Below are 17,699 nucleotides of genomic sequence, written 5' to 3' on the forward strand. Positions count from 1 at the left end.
CCACAGTATTTTAGAATCACTTTTAAAATATGGTAACTGTCTTCAGAATCGGATAATGGATATTAGTAAAAACAGTAGGTGACTGTCACATAAACGTACAGTAATTGTTACATATGCCGGAGAATGGCCCATTTACACTGTTTTGTATATTTAATTTGTATTGCTTATTTTCTGATCTCCGTGATTATATGTTATGTGTATCTGTGCTTGGTAACTGACCTCAGTCCAAAAACAATTTCATGATCTAGCGGACTAGTGATATTTATTTTGTAAAGAGCTTAATACATAGCTAATATTTCCCTGTAATTATAGATTGAATATTCAGATCATTACCGTAGGAATGCAACATGTTTATTTGAATCTGAGTCAAGGGCATATTTCAATGGAAATTCCTAAACTTGTTGACAACTTTGAATGTTTTAGAAAGGAGGTTAACCTATATCTTTGCTCTATTATTGTATCTTAGCTTTTAATATCAATGTTGATTACTTGAAGCATTACTCACTCCTACCTTAACATCCAAATGGATTCAGTCTTACAGTTGCGTTCAATTTTTAGTTTGGGTACATTTATTTATTTACATTATTCGCTGCAATTGCAAAGTGCTGAATAATACTTCTTGCACCACCACCACATACATATCTGTTTTGGTGCATATATTCGTTTGTCAAAATCTTTCTTAATGTCCTCTATCCAGCTTATAAAATGTATATATATATATATATATATATATATATATATATATATATATATATATATATATATATATATATATATATATATATATATATATATATCTGTTATTTGTGATTCACAATTTCCAACACTTAACATACTGAGTATATGCAGAGAAATGTCTGACGTCCTATGGTAACGAGGACAGACCCCTTCACATTGCTTCTACCACGCGTCATGGATTTTTCACCACAACGCCATGCCGATCGATTCTGGGTGCATCTCTTTGTTTGTAAAAAAATCTTAATGTCCTCTATCCAATTTGTAATATTTATATTGATATCTGTTTCTGATTTTATAAAGTTCATGGCATATGTTTATCCTCTCAGGTATAATTACCCCTGTGGACTTATCCGCTTTCTTTTTACTCTTTGATCTGTAAGAACACCTGCTTCTTTTGCTTGCAGGTCCAAGGATTTTGTTTTTAAATTTGAATTATCCTAAGGAAGTGTTCTGTTGTGTCTGATGGTAGCTTTTTGTTCCAAAGATGGTTGTTTTGATCATTTGATGCCCATCACACTCTTTTTTCAGCCTACAGACGCAAGAAAATTAGGCCCACCTCTTCTTCTCTCTATAGAGTTAGGAGCCAGCATATATTAGGACTATATTTTCTAGATAATTTTGTACTAAATCTCATTCTTGTCTTAATATAACGTTTATTTCCTTAATGTTTTTTAACAAAGGTTTGATTCATTTATATTGTGTTTGATATATGTTAACATAATGTTTAAGAAAATGTTTCCATCCGTCCACTAAAGCTAAGGAGTTTGTCAAAGTTTCCAATTCGTCATTAGTAAATTATTATGGGAGTGATCATACCTACTGGTTGAATCAGAGACCGACACATATAATATCCTAGATCGTAAGCTTGACTTACATATTTATCTGATCACATTTACTGCCACCTTTTGCCATTTTCACAGCATTTGAATGAGAAATAAACAACTTGAAAAAAGAAGTAGGTTCTACTTGAAAGAACAAAATCCAGAGACCAACCACTGCTATTAAAGATTATAAATAATACGTGAACAGTGATAAGTGCAATGATCATAACTAACAAATGGTTAGAAAATATGAATGAACACAAATCACGACAAAATATGAATATTTTGTTAGTTCAACATAACCGAAAATATCAAAGTATTTATGAAATGTTATCATCCAGTTTCCAACACCTTTAATTAACAAAGTTCAACGAATTAATGGATTGAGTAAATTGCACACAAACTTAAGAAAATCGCATAACTTTAAATTGTATTCGATACATAAGGGGACTTTTGTCATTTAAGTTAGGACGACTACCATCTTACTTTCATAACACTAAGCAATCTGAACAAAAAGAATATCGTGAAAAATCACCTGAGTAATTAAAGTGATAGATTGACAAGATTCAAGTCCTCATTGTGTTCTCTTATCTCTTTTTTGATGGCATTTTATTATTTGTTTATCTGCTATCACTAACCTTCATATTACGTGTGCTTGACCGGTGAAAGCATGTTCATGTTGTTGTGGATCGGTTAACTTAAAAAGATGTACAGTGACTGAAATGACATATAAACCTTGAGATTTAGCAAATTGAAATATCTTTAGTAAAAGACAACCGATGGTAACTTTTTTAATCATCAAATTTCATGTCGTCGACAGTTGCCTTTAAACTCTATATCTAGCAAATTGACCCACCTGATGTCCGTCGTTGCGGTAATTTTGGTATTCAGTATAGTGTGTTCTTTTTCCGATTTCTGATTTCCGTGTTAGTTCCCATTCTCTAACGTTCAATTTCTGACTATCCTTTGCTTTGTTTTCTTCAATGCGTATTGTTTTCTTTAACATAATATTTTTTTTATTATTCTATTATGTTTTATATCATTTTTTATATCATCTCCAATAAGATTTTCGAATCTCTCGAATTAAAATACAGAGGAACAAATTATGATTCCAAAGTTGAACAAATAAAACACAAACTAAGAAAGATACAAGTTGGGTATAAAATGGTTAACAACGTGTTAAAAATTGAAAAGACTTTTAAAAAATGCACAAGAAGCAGGAAAACTTAACACATACTGAGAGAAAAATCAATACTTACTGAAGATAAAAAAAGAAAGTAGCTTTACTTAATAGGTGATGAAATTATAATTGCTGGTATTTTTCCACAAACAAACATTCAACAAAACTTGCAATAAAGCAGCAACAGTCAAGTAATCGCACGTCGAAAATATAAAATGTCCCTTTCTTGAGATGCTCCTAGAGACGAAAAACTGATTCAATTCTTCTTGGATAACAATAAAATGGCAACACCCTCACCAAAACATGACATAGAACTTGATGATTTGGAGTCGGAGTTGTTGATGCCAAAATTACTTGAGAACTAATATCTGACTAAAATAACCTATACACCTGTCGAATCACTAAAGCAAATGATAACTTTAGTTTATGTTATTTTAATAGAAAATTACATGAATCAACATGTCTTTATCAGTGTACATTATTACACACTTTGGCAAAAAAGACTAATAAATGGCATGCAGAACAACAAATATTATCAATATAGTATAGCAAAGAACGCAAAATTCAGTATTTTTGGTATCTTTGTAGTTTAGTGAGGAAGATTTTAAAGTTTGCAATAGGCTCAAGATGTCATTTAAATTAGTGAAAAATTACATTTATTAATCTGGTTTCTTTACTGAAGATATTGAAGCACACGTGAGTTAAATTAAATATATAGAGGAGGGAAAGAGCTTAAATTTAGGTTTTAAAAATGGATTAAATTAAAGAGAACATAGATTGATAGAACACCATAACATTGTGTAAAAGCACTGCGCAACTAAGCAGAGGGAAATACATTGATTATGTACGAATGACCCATACTATGGCAGAAGAATAACCTGACAAAGAAACATGTTTTACGGACACAAGTGGTAACATAGATGATAATCGACGAAAAATGACAGAAAGTCATAGTACAAGAGGTTATAAATACACTTTGGACAGAAAAGTCACAATTTGAATTATCATAGTAATGTTGGGCATGCAGGACAAAATGTCACGGGCATAAAAGTTACACTGTGAATTTTCAAACATTTATTTTAAAATTGTTTTACAATCATTATAATCTATTATTCTTAATTATTTCTATTTAATGATCAAAATGAATTGATGGTTTCATAAGAAAATTATAAATATTTATCAGCTGAAGTCTTATGGGGAAATTGTAATACAAGTATATAAGATTGAAATTATTAAAGGCTTCACACGCAAAGGGCAATTATTTAGCAACTGAACACTTAAGGCGAAATTTTAAAACAAGCATATACCATTTAGGTAACTGATATTTTTTTCAAGCTTACTCTTGGACGGGAAAGGTAGCTTTGACATATATGTAAAAGTTTGATTTCAATCTCTAATTCGTTCCATAAGCACATACTTACATTTAAAAGACTTGACTGATCATTAATGACGTCTTTACATTAAGCTGACATATCTCCGGCATAAATACATACCACCCGAGGAAAAAGTTAAAAGTACTTTATCTACCCTCCCCAGCTCCATAAGTGACAACATGCTTTTAATTTATTATTTCTTTTCTTTTCTTTTATCTCTTCTTTTGTTGAATTGGATGTCTGCAGTAACATGTAAACACTGATTTGCTACTGTCTGACATTATTACAATATTGTATTTACAATCTGTTATTTTAGTACCTCATTATCATGTTTCAATCTTTGCGATAACATGTCTTCGTTATTCACATCAGCCGGATAACAACAATACATATTGTTATAGGGGAGACAGGTCAAAATAAGCTTATGCTTGCTGATCAAATCCTCAATATCCCTTGTTTAATTTGACCTACGTTCTACCATGATATTATTGGAAGACAAATATTGTTGAAACCAATCTCTTTTAAACAAGTATGTTAATAAAATGAAACCTTTTTGGTGAAAGCCTAAAAGCGTTTGCATGTTGATTATAGTTTCGTAATTGTTAATAGCCTTTGCAAGCAGCTACAAAGTGGATCAATAAGCAAACTATATGTGTCAAATATGAACACGGATATGTCATAGACCATAATCTACGTTTCCCATGCAAAATAAATATAGAGAGATTGTAAATTACTGCAAGACAAAAGACATGAAAAATCGGAGGGAACACAAAGTACGCATTAAATATTTAGCGTACTTTAAACATGAATGAAATTCTTATCATCGACTCAGGCGAACCAAAACTAGCAAACGATACTGCTACTGAAACTGTACGCATTAGTAGTCAGATGCAAAAAAAAAAGATTTTAAATGATAACATCTTCAAAGATGTTCACACAAGGACAGATCAAGCAGATATCAAAATTATATTGACTGAACAGGGCGTTGCAAAAGAAACATTAAAGCTAAAATAGATACAAAAATAGATTAGTGAACGCATGAAATAGATATTCAACAAAACAAACATGATTTAGCGCTTTACCTGATGCAAAATTATTATTGCAAATAGAGATCAACAAGAAGAGATACTATACTTTCAACAATACTTATAAACCTATTAAAACAAATGATATATAAAGATGGATGCATTAGTGATTCCAATGGAAAAAATAAAGAAATGTCTAAACCACTATAATACTTTATTATCAAAACTTGAACATTAATAATGTGATTTAAACAAAGGGATACAATAAAACATTCAGGATAAGATGATTTGTTTTACCACATAATTACTGACTGAAACAACAAGGTCATAAATAGGACTAATTTTCTTGGTCACAGTTGCAAAACATGAATGTTTGAAATGAGATAACGTAAAAATTAAGAAAAGCAGTGACAAAGTATGAATGTAACATCAAACCAGCGAGAACAACTAATGATTTATCTATCACTGATTTCAGAAAAAGATCAAAGTGCTAAATGAACAGATTTTGTCACTGTTATCAAATTAGCTTGATACTGTAACAGAACTACACCATACAAATAATAAAATATGTATTGATGAAGAAGTGGTTAAAATATATCTGTGGTACATGGTAATCTTTGCAAATTAGATAAAGAAGAGCACGGATAAGAGAAAATTTTAATGATATGGAACAACGGTTTACGACCGAAGGGATTCGTTGAAACGTGAAGTGGATAAAGGACGCACTGAAGTGGACAAATCATAGATTTTTGACTGAAATGATCACAGTAATGGCTGTCAATAATATGGCGTCCTTTGATAGAATTAGAACACAAAACGGAGTCTGAAGTGGAGACAATAGTTATACCTGGTTGTGTATTGTTATAAAATTGTTATTTTGTATACAGGTATGGTGAATAAGCAGTAACAGTAGTAGTAATCATGACTAAAAAGATACAATTCAAGAACAATATTAACGTATTAGAAACGTACAAAGCTGAAACAATACCTCAATAATTAGGCAACATTTACGGCCTTATGTATATGCCATCACCTTTTTCTGAATACATGTCACACACAATAGATAGTTTTACAAAAGTACATAATTGAAATCTTAAACAATTAGACATATACAGAATTTATATCAAATTACATATTTAATCCCAAACTAAGAGCTCAGAAATATAATGTTCTCGATGAAAAATTAGCCTTGATACTATTAAATAGAAGACACCAGCAGCATTAATAGAGAAGCATTAATAAAGCATCGGCACAAACATTCAGCAAGTACATTTTGTATGTAGCACGTAGATATTTGTTTTGTTTATACAAATAACCATAGTATATGGCACGATTTAGAAAGAGCACAGGGAGTATTATATAGATTTTACAATGTTAGCTTAATACACTAGCAGATAAATACAAAATGAAACGCAGATGCTCATAAATTTATATATATTTTGTTGTAGATACTTTCATGATTTTTCAGAACTAACTAACTCTTCAATGTTTTAAAAAGTCGTGGGTATGGGTGAATGGAATGTGTATGATCATAACGGTATTATCGTTACATGTTTGAAAGAATGTTGCAGTTGAACAAAAAAGGCGTGAAGACGAGTTTGGCATGTAGGGTTGAAATGATTACAAACATAATAAAGTTAAAGTAAATACGCCATAAGTTAATAATACATCGATACATTTGTTATGATTAAATGATGAATTATGCTGTAAAGAAAATGAGAAGGTATTTTGACATACGATGATCAAAACATAACCTCTCTATTCGTTCTATACAACATATATTCGAAATTTGTCTAAATATAAAAAACTATTTAACATTAAAGCTATGAGGAAGTAAACTTCAATCGATTAATATGAAAGGAATTGCTATATCTGTATATGCTAATAACAAAGTGAGTTGTTAACAACATAAACCAATACTGAATTTGATATTCACACAGAACATTATTAAACATTGAAATAATGTATTTAAAAGAACATTATGACATTAATTTATTTGTGTTGTGTTTAAATACATTGTGGAGAAACAAAGTCGGTAGTACTTTTAACCAGCTGAAATATAAATATTGCTTTAATTATGCTATCGTTATCTCTCCAACAGTTATGTAGAACAAGGCTTACAAACAGAAAATAGTTATTTAAAGACATCATAGTAATTGGGATTGTTTCTGATTAGAATTACTAGTCAGTGTTTACCAAGGAACTAATATTTAATTTTTTATAGATGATCATTCTAATCTTAAGGATGTTAAAAAAAGGGTCACTGACCTGAGGAAGGTAGCATTTTATAGCAAATGTTATGGATCATATCTGCGAGTGATAACGCAGAAATGAAATTCTGTCATAAACGATCTGCGTGAGATAAGGTAATATACTTGATCAACTAAATATATCAAGTAAATGTATCCTATGATCATAAAGCTAATATATTTAGAGCAATGTTATATAACTAGTACGGTCGTAAATAAAACATTTCTTTCTAATTTCTACTTTGAGTAGATAAAAATGTTTGTGTATATATAACCTTTTAAACGTTTTCTTTACTATATATTTCTGAATATTGTATAATATCAATTATTTATCTATTTTTATCTTTGGTTATCTTCGTAGCAAATATTAGAGCTTTCTGATATTTGACGAAAACAATTGCTCAGCTGAACACAGTTTAACAGTTACACTCTTAAGTACATTTTCCACCTTCGTTATCAATATAGATTTAGTCATTAGCTAAAAATATATATTTGTTTGGTTTTGTTATTTTTCTTTTATTTGAAAATTGTAATTGAAGTTAAAGTATTGTTTGAACCAAGATTCTTAGTCAAGTAATCCTATCCAATGAAAAGTTATTATCCAAAGTGAATGCAAAGTTTCAAGTTGCGGTAAAAATTAGAATTTTTCTTTATTTTCTTGGGCATTATAATTAAGCCAGTGTTCGTTTTGTTCCTTTATATTGAATATATATGGTTTAAGTGAGAAACTTTCTAGAGAAGAGAGGCCAGAATTTATTAATTATGTTGAAACATTTAGATATATTAGGCTTTGTTGAAACATGGGCAGAAACTATCGATCAGTCTAATATTAACGGTTACAAAAACTTTGATAGCGTAAGAATTAATAACAATAAATTCAGGGGAATCTCGGTTTTCGTTCGTGAACCCCTCTTCAAGCATTTTAATATATCTGGAGAAAAAGGTGCCTAAAAAATATTATTTGGTTGTTTCGTTTAAGGCTAGCATACTGAAGTGGAACTTAATTTTTGGTTTTGTCTATTTGTCACCTGAATAGTCCTCTATCCATTCAGACAAAAAATGCATACGCAGTGGTAGAAAATGAATTAGCTCACCTAAAAATTAAATATGCTGACAATAAAATAATAATTGTAGGTGATTTTAACGCCTATACTGGTTCGGAACCAGATGTTATCAAATATGATTTTGTTCAACTTCAAGCCTTTAATTATGTATGATCGGGCTAATCAAGACTTAAGGGAGATAAATCACTACGGAGAAAATCTTTTACAACTGTGCCAAATGACTGGACTGAGAATCGCCAATGGTAGATGTGGATCAGATAAAGGGATAGGGAAATTTACACGTCTGCACGTGAATTCGGCCTCAACAATAGATGATGTCTTAGCCGATGTAGGTGTTTTAAACGATATATCATCCTTTGACATAGATGATAGATTGGAACCAATACACATGTCCATTGTATTTTCACTTGTCTACGTGGGTAAACCAGAGGAAAAGGCTCTAGGTTTCTCTGGGGGTAACGAAATAAATAAATACATATGGAACAATCAAGAAGGTCTATCTTTTATCTAAAATTGCAAAGATCTATTATCTCAAAATATGAACACGATTTTAAATGATATAAACAATAACAAACTTAATGAATGTGTCGAAACGATTACGGATATATACCATTATGCAGTAAGAACAATACAAACAATCATAGAAAGCAAATTCTGGCTGTGATATCTCCAAGAAGAATTGTTAAATGCCAGTCTTGGTTTGATACATTTTGCACAAACGCCAAAAGCAAAGCCTTAAGATATCTAAAACAGTTTAGATTAAAACGTACAAGTGAATCACTTGCTGATTATAAATTTTATAGAAATATGTATAAATATTTTACTAATTGCAAGCAAAAGCATATTAAATTAAAACATAAATAGCCTTTTATCTGCATTATGCTCTAAAGATCAACAACTTTTCTGGCGCATTGTAAAGAACCCAAGCACTGGTATGCAAAACAGTATCACGTCTGCAACATGGTATGAATATTTTTCTGAATTATTTAATTTTTCCAGCTCGGTTGACCAGATACAGGAAACTGAAAACATTCAAGTAATTCACAAGACTTTAGATAGAACAATCACTGCAGAGGTGGTATGCCTAGCATTTAGTAAACTGAAACATAACAAAGCTGGGGGAATATATGCTTTATCCAGCGACTTATTTATATGTAACAGCAATATAATTGCACCAATATTAACAATATTATTTAATAAATTATTCGATGTTGGATATTATCCAGAATATTGATCAACGGCTATCATCATACCAAATTTGAAGAAAGGGGATGCAAATGAAATCTCTAATTATAGAGGCATTAGTTTACTACCTGTATTAAGCAAAGTGTTTACATCGATTTTAAATAACAGAATAAATTAATGGGTGGAGGAAAACGAATTACTGGGCGAAGAACAAGCAGGATTTAGAGCTGGGTATTCCACGGCAGATAATATATTTATATTATGTACATTAATTTCTACATATTTAAGAAAATGTAGGGGTAGATTCTATGCAATATTTATTGACTGTGAAAAAGCTTTTGCATTTTTTTGTTAAGTTATCATGATCTCATACTTTGTAGATGCTTTTGTAGGACTCATTTTCAGAGAAATGAATTATAATGTTTATCATCTTTGTTACTATATATTGTTTAGCAGCATTACTTGGTTTTTGTTATTCATAAGCAGGTTTTGCAATTTATGCAAAATGTACATATTATTTAGCTGTAAACTATCGGCTCTTTTGAGTTAGATTAACAGAAGGACCAAATCCAGCTGGTATGTTTTCTCCTTATTATCGATTACATATTTAGGTCGTGACAATATCCAGGCTCAGTCTTGTTGGCTTAAAGACACTTTCAAAAACACTGAGGAACAAAAGGAGCCTTTAGTTGATATTTTGGTCAGTCCTACGTTCACAATAATGGTTACTGTCTTCTTCAAATGTGATTTAAAGACCTACAGGACTGTGTCTTTTTCAGATTCAAATCTATGCTCATTAAACATTTTTAAAATAATAGTATTTCGGCAAATCCGTTCTATTTTCATTCACATTTTTAACTTCTCTCTTAGTTGGGAAACGATTTTGAGGAGACGGTAATATCCATCTGTCAGACTTTGGTATTTTGTGTAACAAACTACCATTGTGCCATTTATTTCAGCACTTTTATTTAAATAAATTTTGCTTTTTAAGAATTTTTCCATTCATAAAATTAGTGTTAGTTCTACTTAGTAACAGAATATTGATGATTCTTTTCCTTTATTCTGTATTCATAAATAATTATTTTTTATAGTTGCATTCTCTAATTGTATCATTGCCTCCATTACTATTGGGTATTACCTTTGTATAATCTTTTCGTTGTGTGTGCATAGCATTTCAGCGTTCCATTTAAATATTGGCTTAATTTGATGACACACATAACATGTAATCGGACTTTATGACCATTAATCAGGGTCTTCTAATTTATTTACTACTTGGTCTCGTAATTCAATATCTTTGATTATAAAAATCTCTGTTGTAACATTTGAATGAAATTTAGGAAATTCAGAGTTATATCAAGAGATCCTGACCGTCTCACCAATGGTATAGTTGGATATTAAAAAAATATCTGTTTTAAGTTAGTCGATTAAATTTATCAATATTTATATATATATATATATATATATATATATATATATATATATATATATATATATATATATATATATATATATATATATATATATATATATATATATATATATATTCAAGTTCGATTTCCAAAAATATACCTAGGCAAACGGTTTATGATAGAACCAGTAACTAAAGGCAATGAGATTGATGTTGTCTTTATTGTTGTTGTTGTTCTATTTTATGTTTTCTACTCTTTGGCATTGTTTTTCTTGGTGTTGATTTTGCTTACGCTTTTTCCTAGCTCTTTGATTTTTTTAAAATTATGTTTCACCATAAATTTTCATAGATTCTATTTTCACGTTGCAAATTTTACACTTTTACATCATTTACATAATCGCTTAATTTTCTTTCATCTTGTGCTGTAAATAATCTTTTCACTGCAGTAGATGTTCTACTCTTTTTAGTTACTTTTTTCTGTCTTAAGTCATAAGTTATTCTATTCGCTTCTATTACCTGTTATACCGCTCCGGTGGCCTAGTGGTTAGAGCGTCCGCCTCGGAGGCGGGAGGTCGTGGGTTCGATCACTGACCGAGTCTTACTAAAGACTTACAAAAATGGTACTAACAATTGCCTCGCTTAGCGCTTAGCATTAAGAGGTTAGTGTTAGGACTGGTCGGCCTTTTGTCAGGATAATGTGACTGGGTGGGACATCATGCTACATGTCTGTGGCATGATGCCCTAGTGCTAGACATCGCTATAAACTGCCATACTTCAGACATCGTTGCGATACGACTCAAAAATTTTTAAAACTACTTTAAAAATTCAAGTCACACACACGCATACACATACACACACACACACACACACACACACACACAAACACACACACATACACACACACACTCTCTTCAATTTGCATATTTTAATCTTTCGTAACAGTTTATCCTCCAAATATTTTATCTAGTTTGCTGGGTTCTAAAAGTTTTGTACTAACGTTCCTATTGCTCCTTAAATAAGGCATGTTTCAAAATCAAGCACTATGAGCATATTTGTTTCATATTTTAAAATAATATCATTGTTTACGTTTAAGTCAGAATTTCTGGAAAAAAGTAAATTTATTTTTGTATCGTTCTTGAGGAAACAATGTAACAATATATTGACCATAAAACTCATCTGCCAGATTTGCCGAATCTTTTATTTTTCTTTGGACTTGCGCATCTACCAAACCATTAAAGTAAACAGGATCTTTAAAATCTTTCTAAAAAATATCCACCATCTCAGCCATTTGTTTGTGCTATTTAAATGGGTAAGCATACATAGAAAAAGAATTGGGACTTGTTGAACATAAACCCATAAATAACTTTAATTTTCAAGAATCGGAAAAATACACTGAGGCATTGAAGATAACTATTCTAACATAGTTATAGATAACTAGTAAACATTGTACTCAAAATGAATCGGGAAAATAGAAGAGAAATAAATCAGGAAGTAGTATGAAATCATAGTAAAATTTCCAGATCATTGCCAGATGTCGTATATGGTGTTATCAATAATTAAAACATTTCTTCCAATCTACAATTGCAGATTTTACAAAATGTACTCATCAAACATCACGAGATACTTTTGATGGATTTTTGTCATATAAGATAGGTTTACCTCTATCTCCTACGAGTGCGACTTTGATAACTATGAAAGAAATACATTGCAAACGATCAAAAGTAAAAAAGAATCTGATAATGTTAACGACATTTGGTTAAATAGTTGTTATTACAACAGGCTCCGTCCATGATATGATAAAGTATAACATGGAAAATATGTTTGGCAGCGCTGTTCGAGATTTATGCGATAATGAAGTTAGCCGTCTTGAATTAATCAACCCGTTTCTTCTGATCTTCTATTTTTCGTTTATTGCATTTTCCTATTTTTAAAGTCATTTTACTACCTATCATATACCTTATTTTCCCTACAGAGAGAGTATGGGCTAACATGGTCTGTGCCTATATTATTTACACTAACACCTTCATATTTAGTTAAAAGTAGCTATCACCGCTAGATGTCTATAGATGGTTCACATAGAACATTAACTCAATTCGAAATGGAACATAAAACTCTGTTGGAACGTTTCATTACATCAAACTTTTAAAATCTATTGGGGTTTACAAATGGTCCATCATCAACAATGGATTATGAATCAGTTGTAAAGATAATTATTTAAATTTCTGTTAGCAAGGAACACCAGAAGAAAACATTTTTCTGATATCTATATCGAATATCGTAGACGACATGACATAATCGGAGAATGTGAAGCATGGAGATAATCAACAGAAACTTACAAACCTCTCCTTGATGGTTACGATCTTCTTGTACATTTCGTAAATAGGGGAGGGAGCCTATATTCACGAAGATCAACTGCTTTTCTTCCAAATTCAAATGTGCAGAAGTGTCATTGTAACGTAAATGTTCCTGACTTGGATGACTGTGCATCTCTACTTGTTAAATCCTTCAACTTGAAGATTAATAAAGATGTTAAAGCTGTCCATTACATATGTTCTGACAGTTCCCTTTTATATCTGATGGCCCTTACCTTGATGGTATAGAATTATTTAATCAGAAGATAGGTTAAATCAAAATCTAAATGTAGACACATTTAAATTCCGTGGAGAAGATTTAAATCCTATAACTTGGAATGTTAATTTCTATTTTTTTATCAGAATTGGCAAGATTATTTTAAATCTCTAAAAAATAGAGTTTGAAGGCGATGAAGGCGATGAAAAGTCTGATAAATGATATGATCTGAAATGATGAAATAGTACACGATTTATGCAGACTAAAATACAAACTACCCAGACTTGAGATGATTCCAATGACACATTGTATGCATATACGTCCTTGCTAAAATACAAACTACCCAGACTTGAGATGATTCCGATGACACATTGTATGCATATACGTCCATCTTTTTATGTTCCTACCTTGACTGGTTTTTGATGATCTTTTCGAAACGGTAGATACAAATATTATACGTCATATTTGTCAATTTGGCTGGAGAAATGACAAGAGGATCTTTTGAGGCATATCTCTTGAAGATACTTTGTGAAATACTTTTACTGCTATTTTAAACTTACTATTAAACACTTGAGAAAGGGGGTGAAAATTGTTTCATAGGCTATGCACATGTTGGATTTACAAATAAGATTTTTCGACGATGGACAATATGTTTACTGTTTTATCTTCTGTGTGGAAATATATTTAAAAGCGGAAGTTAGGCTGTATTTTCTTCTCTTTTCGATTTGAGAACAAACACATTTCATGAAGTAGATTATGGATATCAGTAACAGGTAAAGGAATAAATTATAAAAACCGAAGTATGTATGGAAAGGTTCAGAAGTTTTATAAGGGCCACACTGATTATATTTATGTATCGAAAAATGCTGCTGTCGTTCCTTCATTTTTCCAATGATTCAGTTTTACAACTAAAACTTCAATGTAATAGAGGTGTATATATTTCAGAAAATATAGAAGAAGATTTTGCAATTCTCTACACATAACATATTGTTCATTTCGATGACACTGTGGCTTTACTGCAACAACAAATACGTGTAAATTAGTCTTGAAAACGTGATGGTGATCAATCAAGAGAATAATTTAGAATATCGGTTAGAGTTACTGGTTGATATAATAGTTGGAGAGATTATAACGCTGTGATGAAACATCACTGTGTACAGTTTCAATCATATTTATTGCAAACATTCTTTCACTACAATTAGCAATTGAAAACAAATTATAATGAATCTTTATCAGTCATGAGTTGTCTCATTATGACGTCTTTATATGTATGCATGTATGTATGTATATATATATATATATATATATATATATATATATATATATATATATATATATATATATATATATATATATATAGAGAGAGAGAGAGAGAGAGAGAGAGAGAGAGAGAGAGAGAGAGAGAAAGAAAGAGAGAGAGAGATGTCTCTATGGGGGGTGTCTGTCTGTGTGTGTGTGTGCTGGGAGAGAGGAAGGATATTTTTATGTAATTGTTATATTAAGTAAGACATGCTATATGTAAATATTCTATTTGTCTTTATATATGCATGCCTACCTGTGCGTGACACGTTGCAAGCTCCCTCCTTTATCCATTCGGACCGGACAAATCCATTCAAAAGCAATGACTGCAATATATATATACCTAATACTTACCAAATCCAAGTACAGCTTGTGTTTAACATGGTATTGTAATAAATAAAAACGATTATTACAAGCAAATATTGAACCGTAAGGTCAGGAAAATTTTCTTATGGATTTGTAATGGCCCACCACCACCCTAGTCACCACCCATTAATGAATACATCGTGGGTTGTGCCGTTATGTTGTTCATGCGCATGGGACTACCATGAGATAGGATATTTTTCCCCAATCGGATACTCATAAGCTATGCTAATAACGTAAAGGTCATGCCCATTAAATACATTTCTTTTACAGTTTTAAATAGGAAAAATTTAAGAATATTTTCTTCATGCTGGGATCAGCCTAGCTCTATTCTACGAATTTGGGATCAACTCAGAATACACTCTTATGCGGGGATCTGCCTAGCATAGATTTAGTTAAGATGGGATAAGCCCAGAATACATTAGCATGCTGCGATAAGCCTAGCACATAGTCTACTTAAGCTGGGATCAGCCCAGAATACACCTGAATGCTGGGATGAGCCCAATACAGATTTTACTTGAGCTGGGATGAGCCTAGCACAGTCCATAGAAGCTGCAATGAGCCCAGATTACAATGTAATGCTGGGATCAGAAAAACACCAATTATCCTAGAGCTGGGATTTGCCCAGAATAAACAATAATGCTGAGATCGGCCTAGCATAGATTTAATTGAAAATGGGATCAGCCCAGAATATACTCTAATGCTGGGATCAGCATATCACAGAATTTACTTGAAGATGGGATCAGCCTAGCACTAATTCAACTTGAGCTGGGATCAGCCAAGAATACACTGTAATGGTGGGATCAGCCTAGCACCGATTGGTAATCAGTCTTTTACATTGCGCTGGGATCAGCCTAGCACCAATTCTACTTGAGATGGGATCGGTCCAGAATACACTGTAATGCTGGGATCAGCCTAGCATTGACTGAGAATCAGTCTTTTTACATTCAGATTCTAGTCCATGAGTAGCCCACACAGAGAGAGCCAAATATGTTTAAAATATTAAAATTAAGTATTGATGATATTTTAGTTTTAAGTTTAATGCTGTAGTATATTTGTAATAATGAACAATGGCATGTTTGAGAGAAAGGGAGGGAGTGAGTGAGAAAGAGAGAGACCAATGCATATACTCATGTATACTATATTTCTTACAATGCATGTATTAAATCATTTCTCATACAGTTCAGTATGGTTTTGTTGTGCATAAAATATTAAATAAAAAGGCTAGAGCCTGTAAACTTCAAAATCTTTTAACACGCCCTTTCCTTGCACTCAAAGCTTACATTCCAGTGATATATCTGGTCTGGAACAACAACAGCAAGAAGAATCTATACCACAACAACCCGAGTTTACGAGAGTGATTGTCACCTGAACGTGAATGTACAAGATGGCGATAGCAACAGAGTTATGACCCAAATTTTAATATTGTGTCCACCACGAGGTTACAGAGATTGCAAACAACTATCATTGGTATTGTTAAAGGAGCAAGATGACGACCCAGACCCACTAGTTCCTGAGCGAAGTCCTCTACGAAACATCATCATGCAGTTGCGAAACATGATGGACAGCACTTTACTCTTAGCAAAACAAAAGACAAAGCTGAGAAACAAGTTAGATCTAAAAATGAACACTATTTACGCGTATTGTGATATATCAAAAGTGATTTAAAAGTGTTTTAAATAGCTGTACTGACATTCAGGTGTGATTCATCATGTTACCGCTCCGATGTTCAACATTTGGATGTACTCATCTTGTTGGCAGAGGACTCAACATTCTTGAAAGAATATATATGATTTATAAGACAACAACTAGCACGATAATGTATGCCCTCCCTTTCGTTACTCTGATGCATGTTGCTCTCACTCAGATATTTGATTAAGACAGACTGAGACCATTTTGCCTGAATAAAGACTTCCAGTGTACATCAGACATTGCAATTTGTTGCATGTATTTAGCCAATATCCAGTTACAACGCCCACACAACATTGTTAGTGTGGACAGTATTTACATAATATTTAATTTTGTAGCTCCCCATCAACTTTTCCATTAAGTCATCGGCTTATGTTTGTTTTGGGTTTTATTTTTCTTCTTTTCTTTCTTTTTTTTATATCTAGACTTACAAACTACATGTTTTAAATGACAGTGTTCAAGTCTGTTATATTCATCAAGGTTTTCATCGAGCCGAAATTCTTTTTTCTCTCACTCTCTATTGTTGCGTAGTTTGTCAATTATGCATGAGAGGGGAGGGGAAATTGAAAGCATGAATGATTGCGGTGAAATTGTGTATCATATAAAATTCGTTTAGAAAGCGGGGATTATTGTTAGTTTTTATCATTATTTTCATACGTCACTAATGACTAACTACTGGAGACTCATCATTGATCTAGAATCAACAGCACACATTTGCAAGAATGTTTATATAAGCA

The 17,699-nt window shown here is 31.8% G+C and overlaps 1 protein-coding gene across 3 annotated transcripts in view; it reads right to left on the reverse strand.

The window, feature by feature from the left end:
- LOC149796916 (peptidylaminoacyl-L/D-isomerase-like) overlaps nucleotides 1–17,699 on the reverse strand; it is a 48,614-nt gene that overhangs the window by 29,125 nt on the left and 1,790 nt on the right. For 2 of the 3 annotated variants that reach the window (XR_016421478.1, XM_089960306.1), the window contains exon 2: nucleotides 15,167–15,236. Coding sequence is in view for 1 of the 3 variants with exons in the window: in XM_089960306.1 (XP_089816432.1) it covers nucleotides 15,167–15,236 (70 nt within the window). In the remaining 2 variants the exon portion in view is untranslated. Of the gene's footprint in view, nucleotides 1–2,197; nucleotides 2,277–15,166; nucleotides 15,237–17,699 lie in introns of all 3 variants that reach the window. The other variant, XM_089960307.1, reaches the window with a different exon arrangement.

This window comes from Sinohyriopsis cumingii, chromosome 6 (assembly GCF_028554795.1).
Source record: "Sinohyriopsis cumingii isolate HCF-2022 chromosome 6, ASM2855479v2, whole genome shotgun sequence".
Classification (NCBI taxonomy): Eukaryota; Metazoa; Mollusca; class Bivalvia; order Unionida; family Unionidae; genus Sinohyriopsis; species Sinohyriopsis cumingii.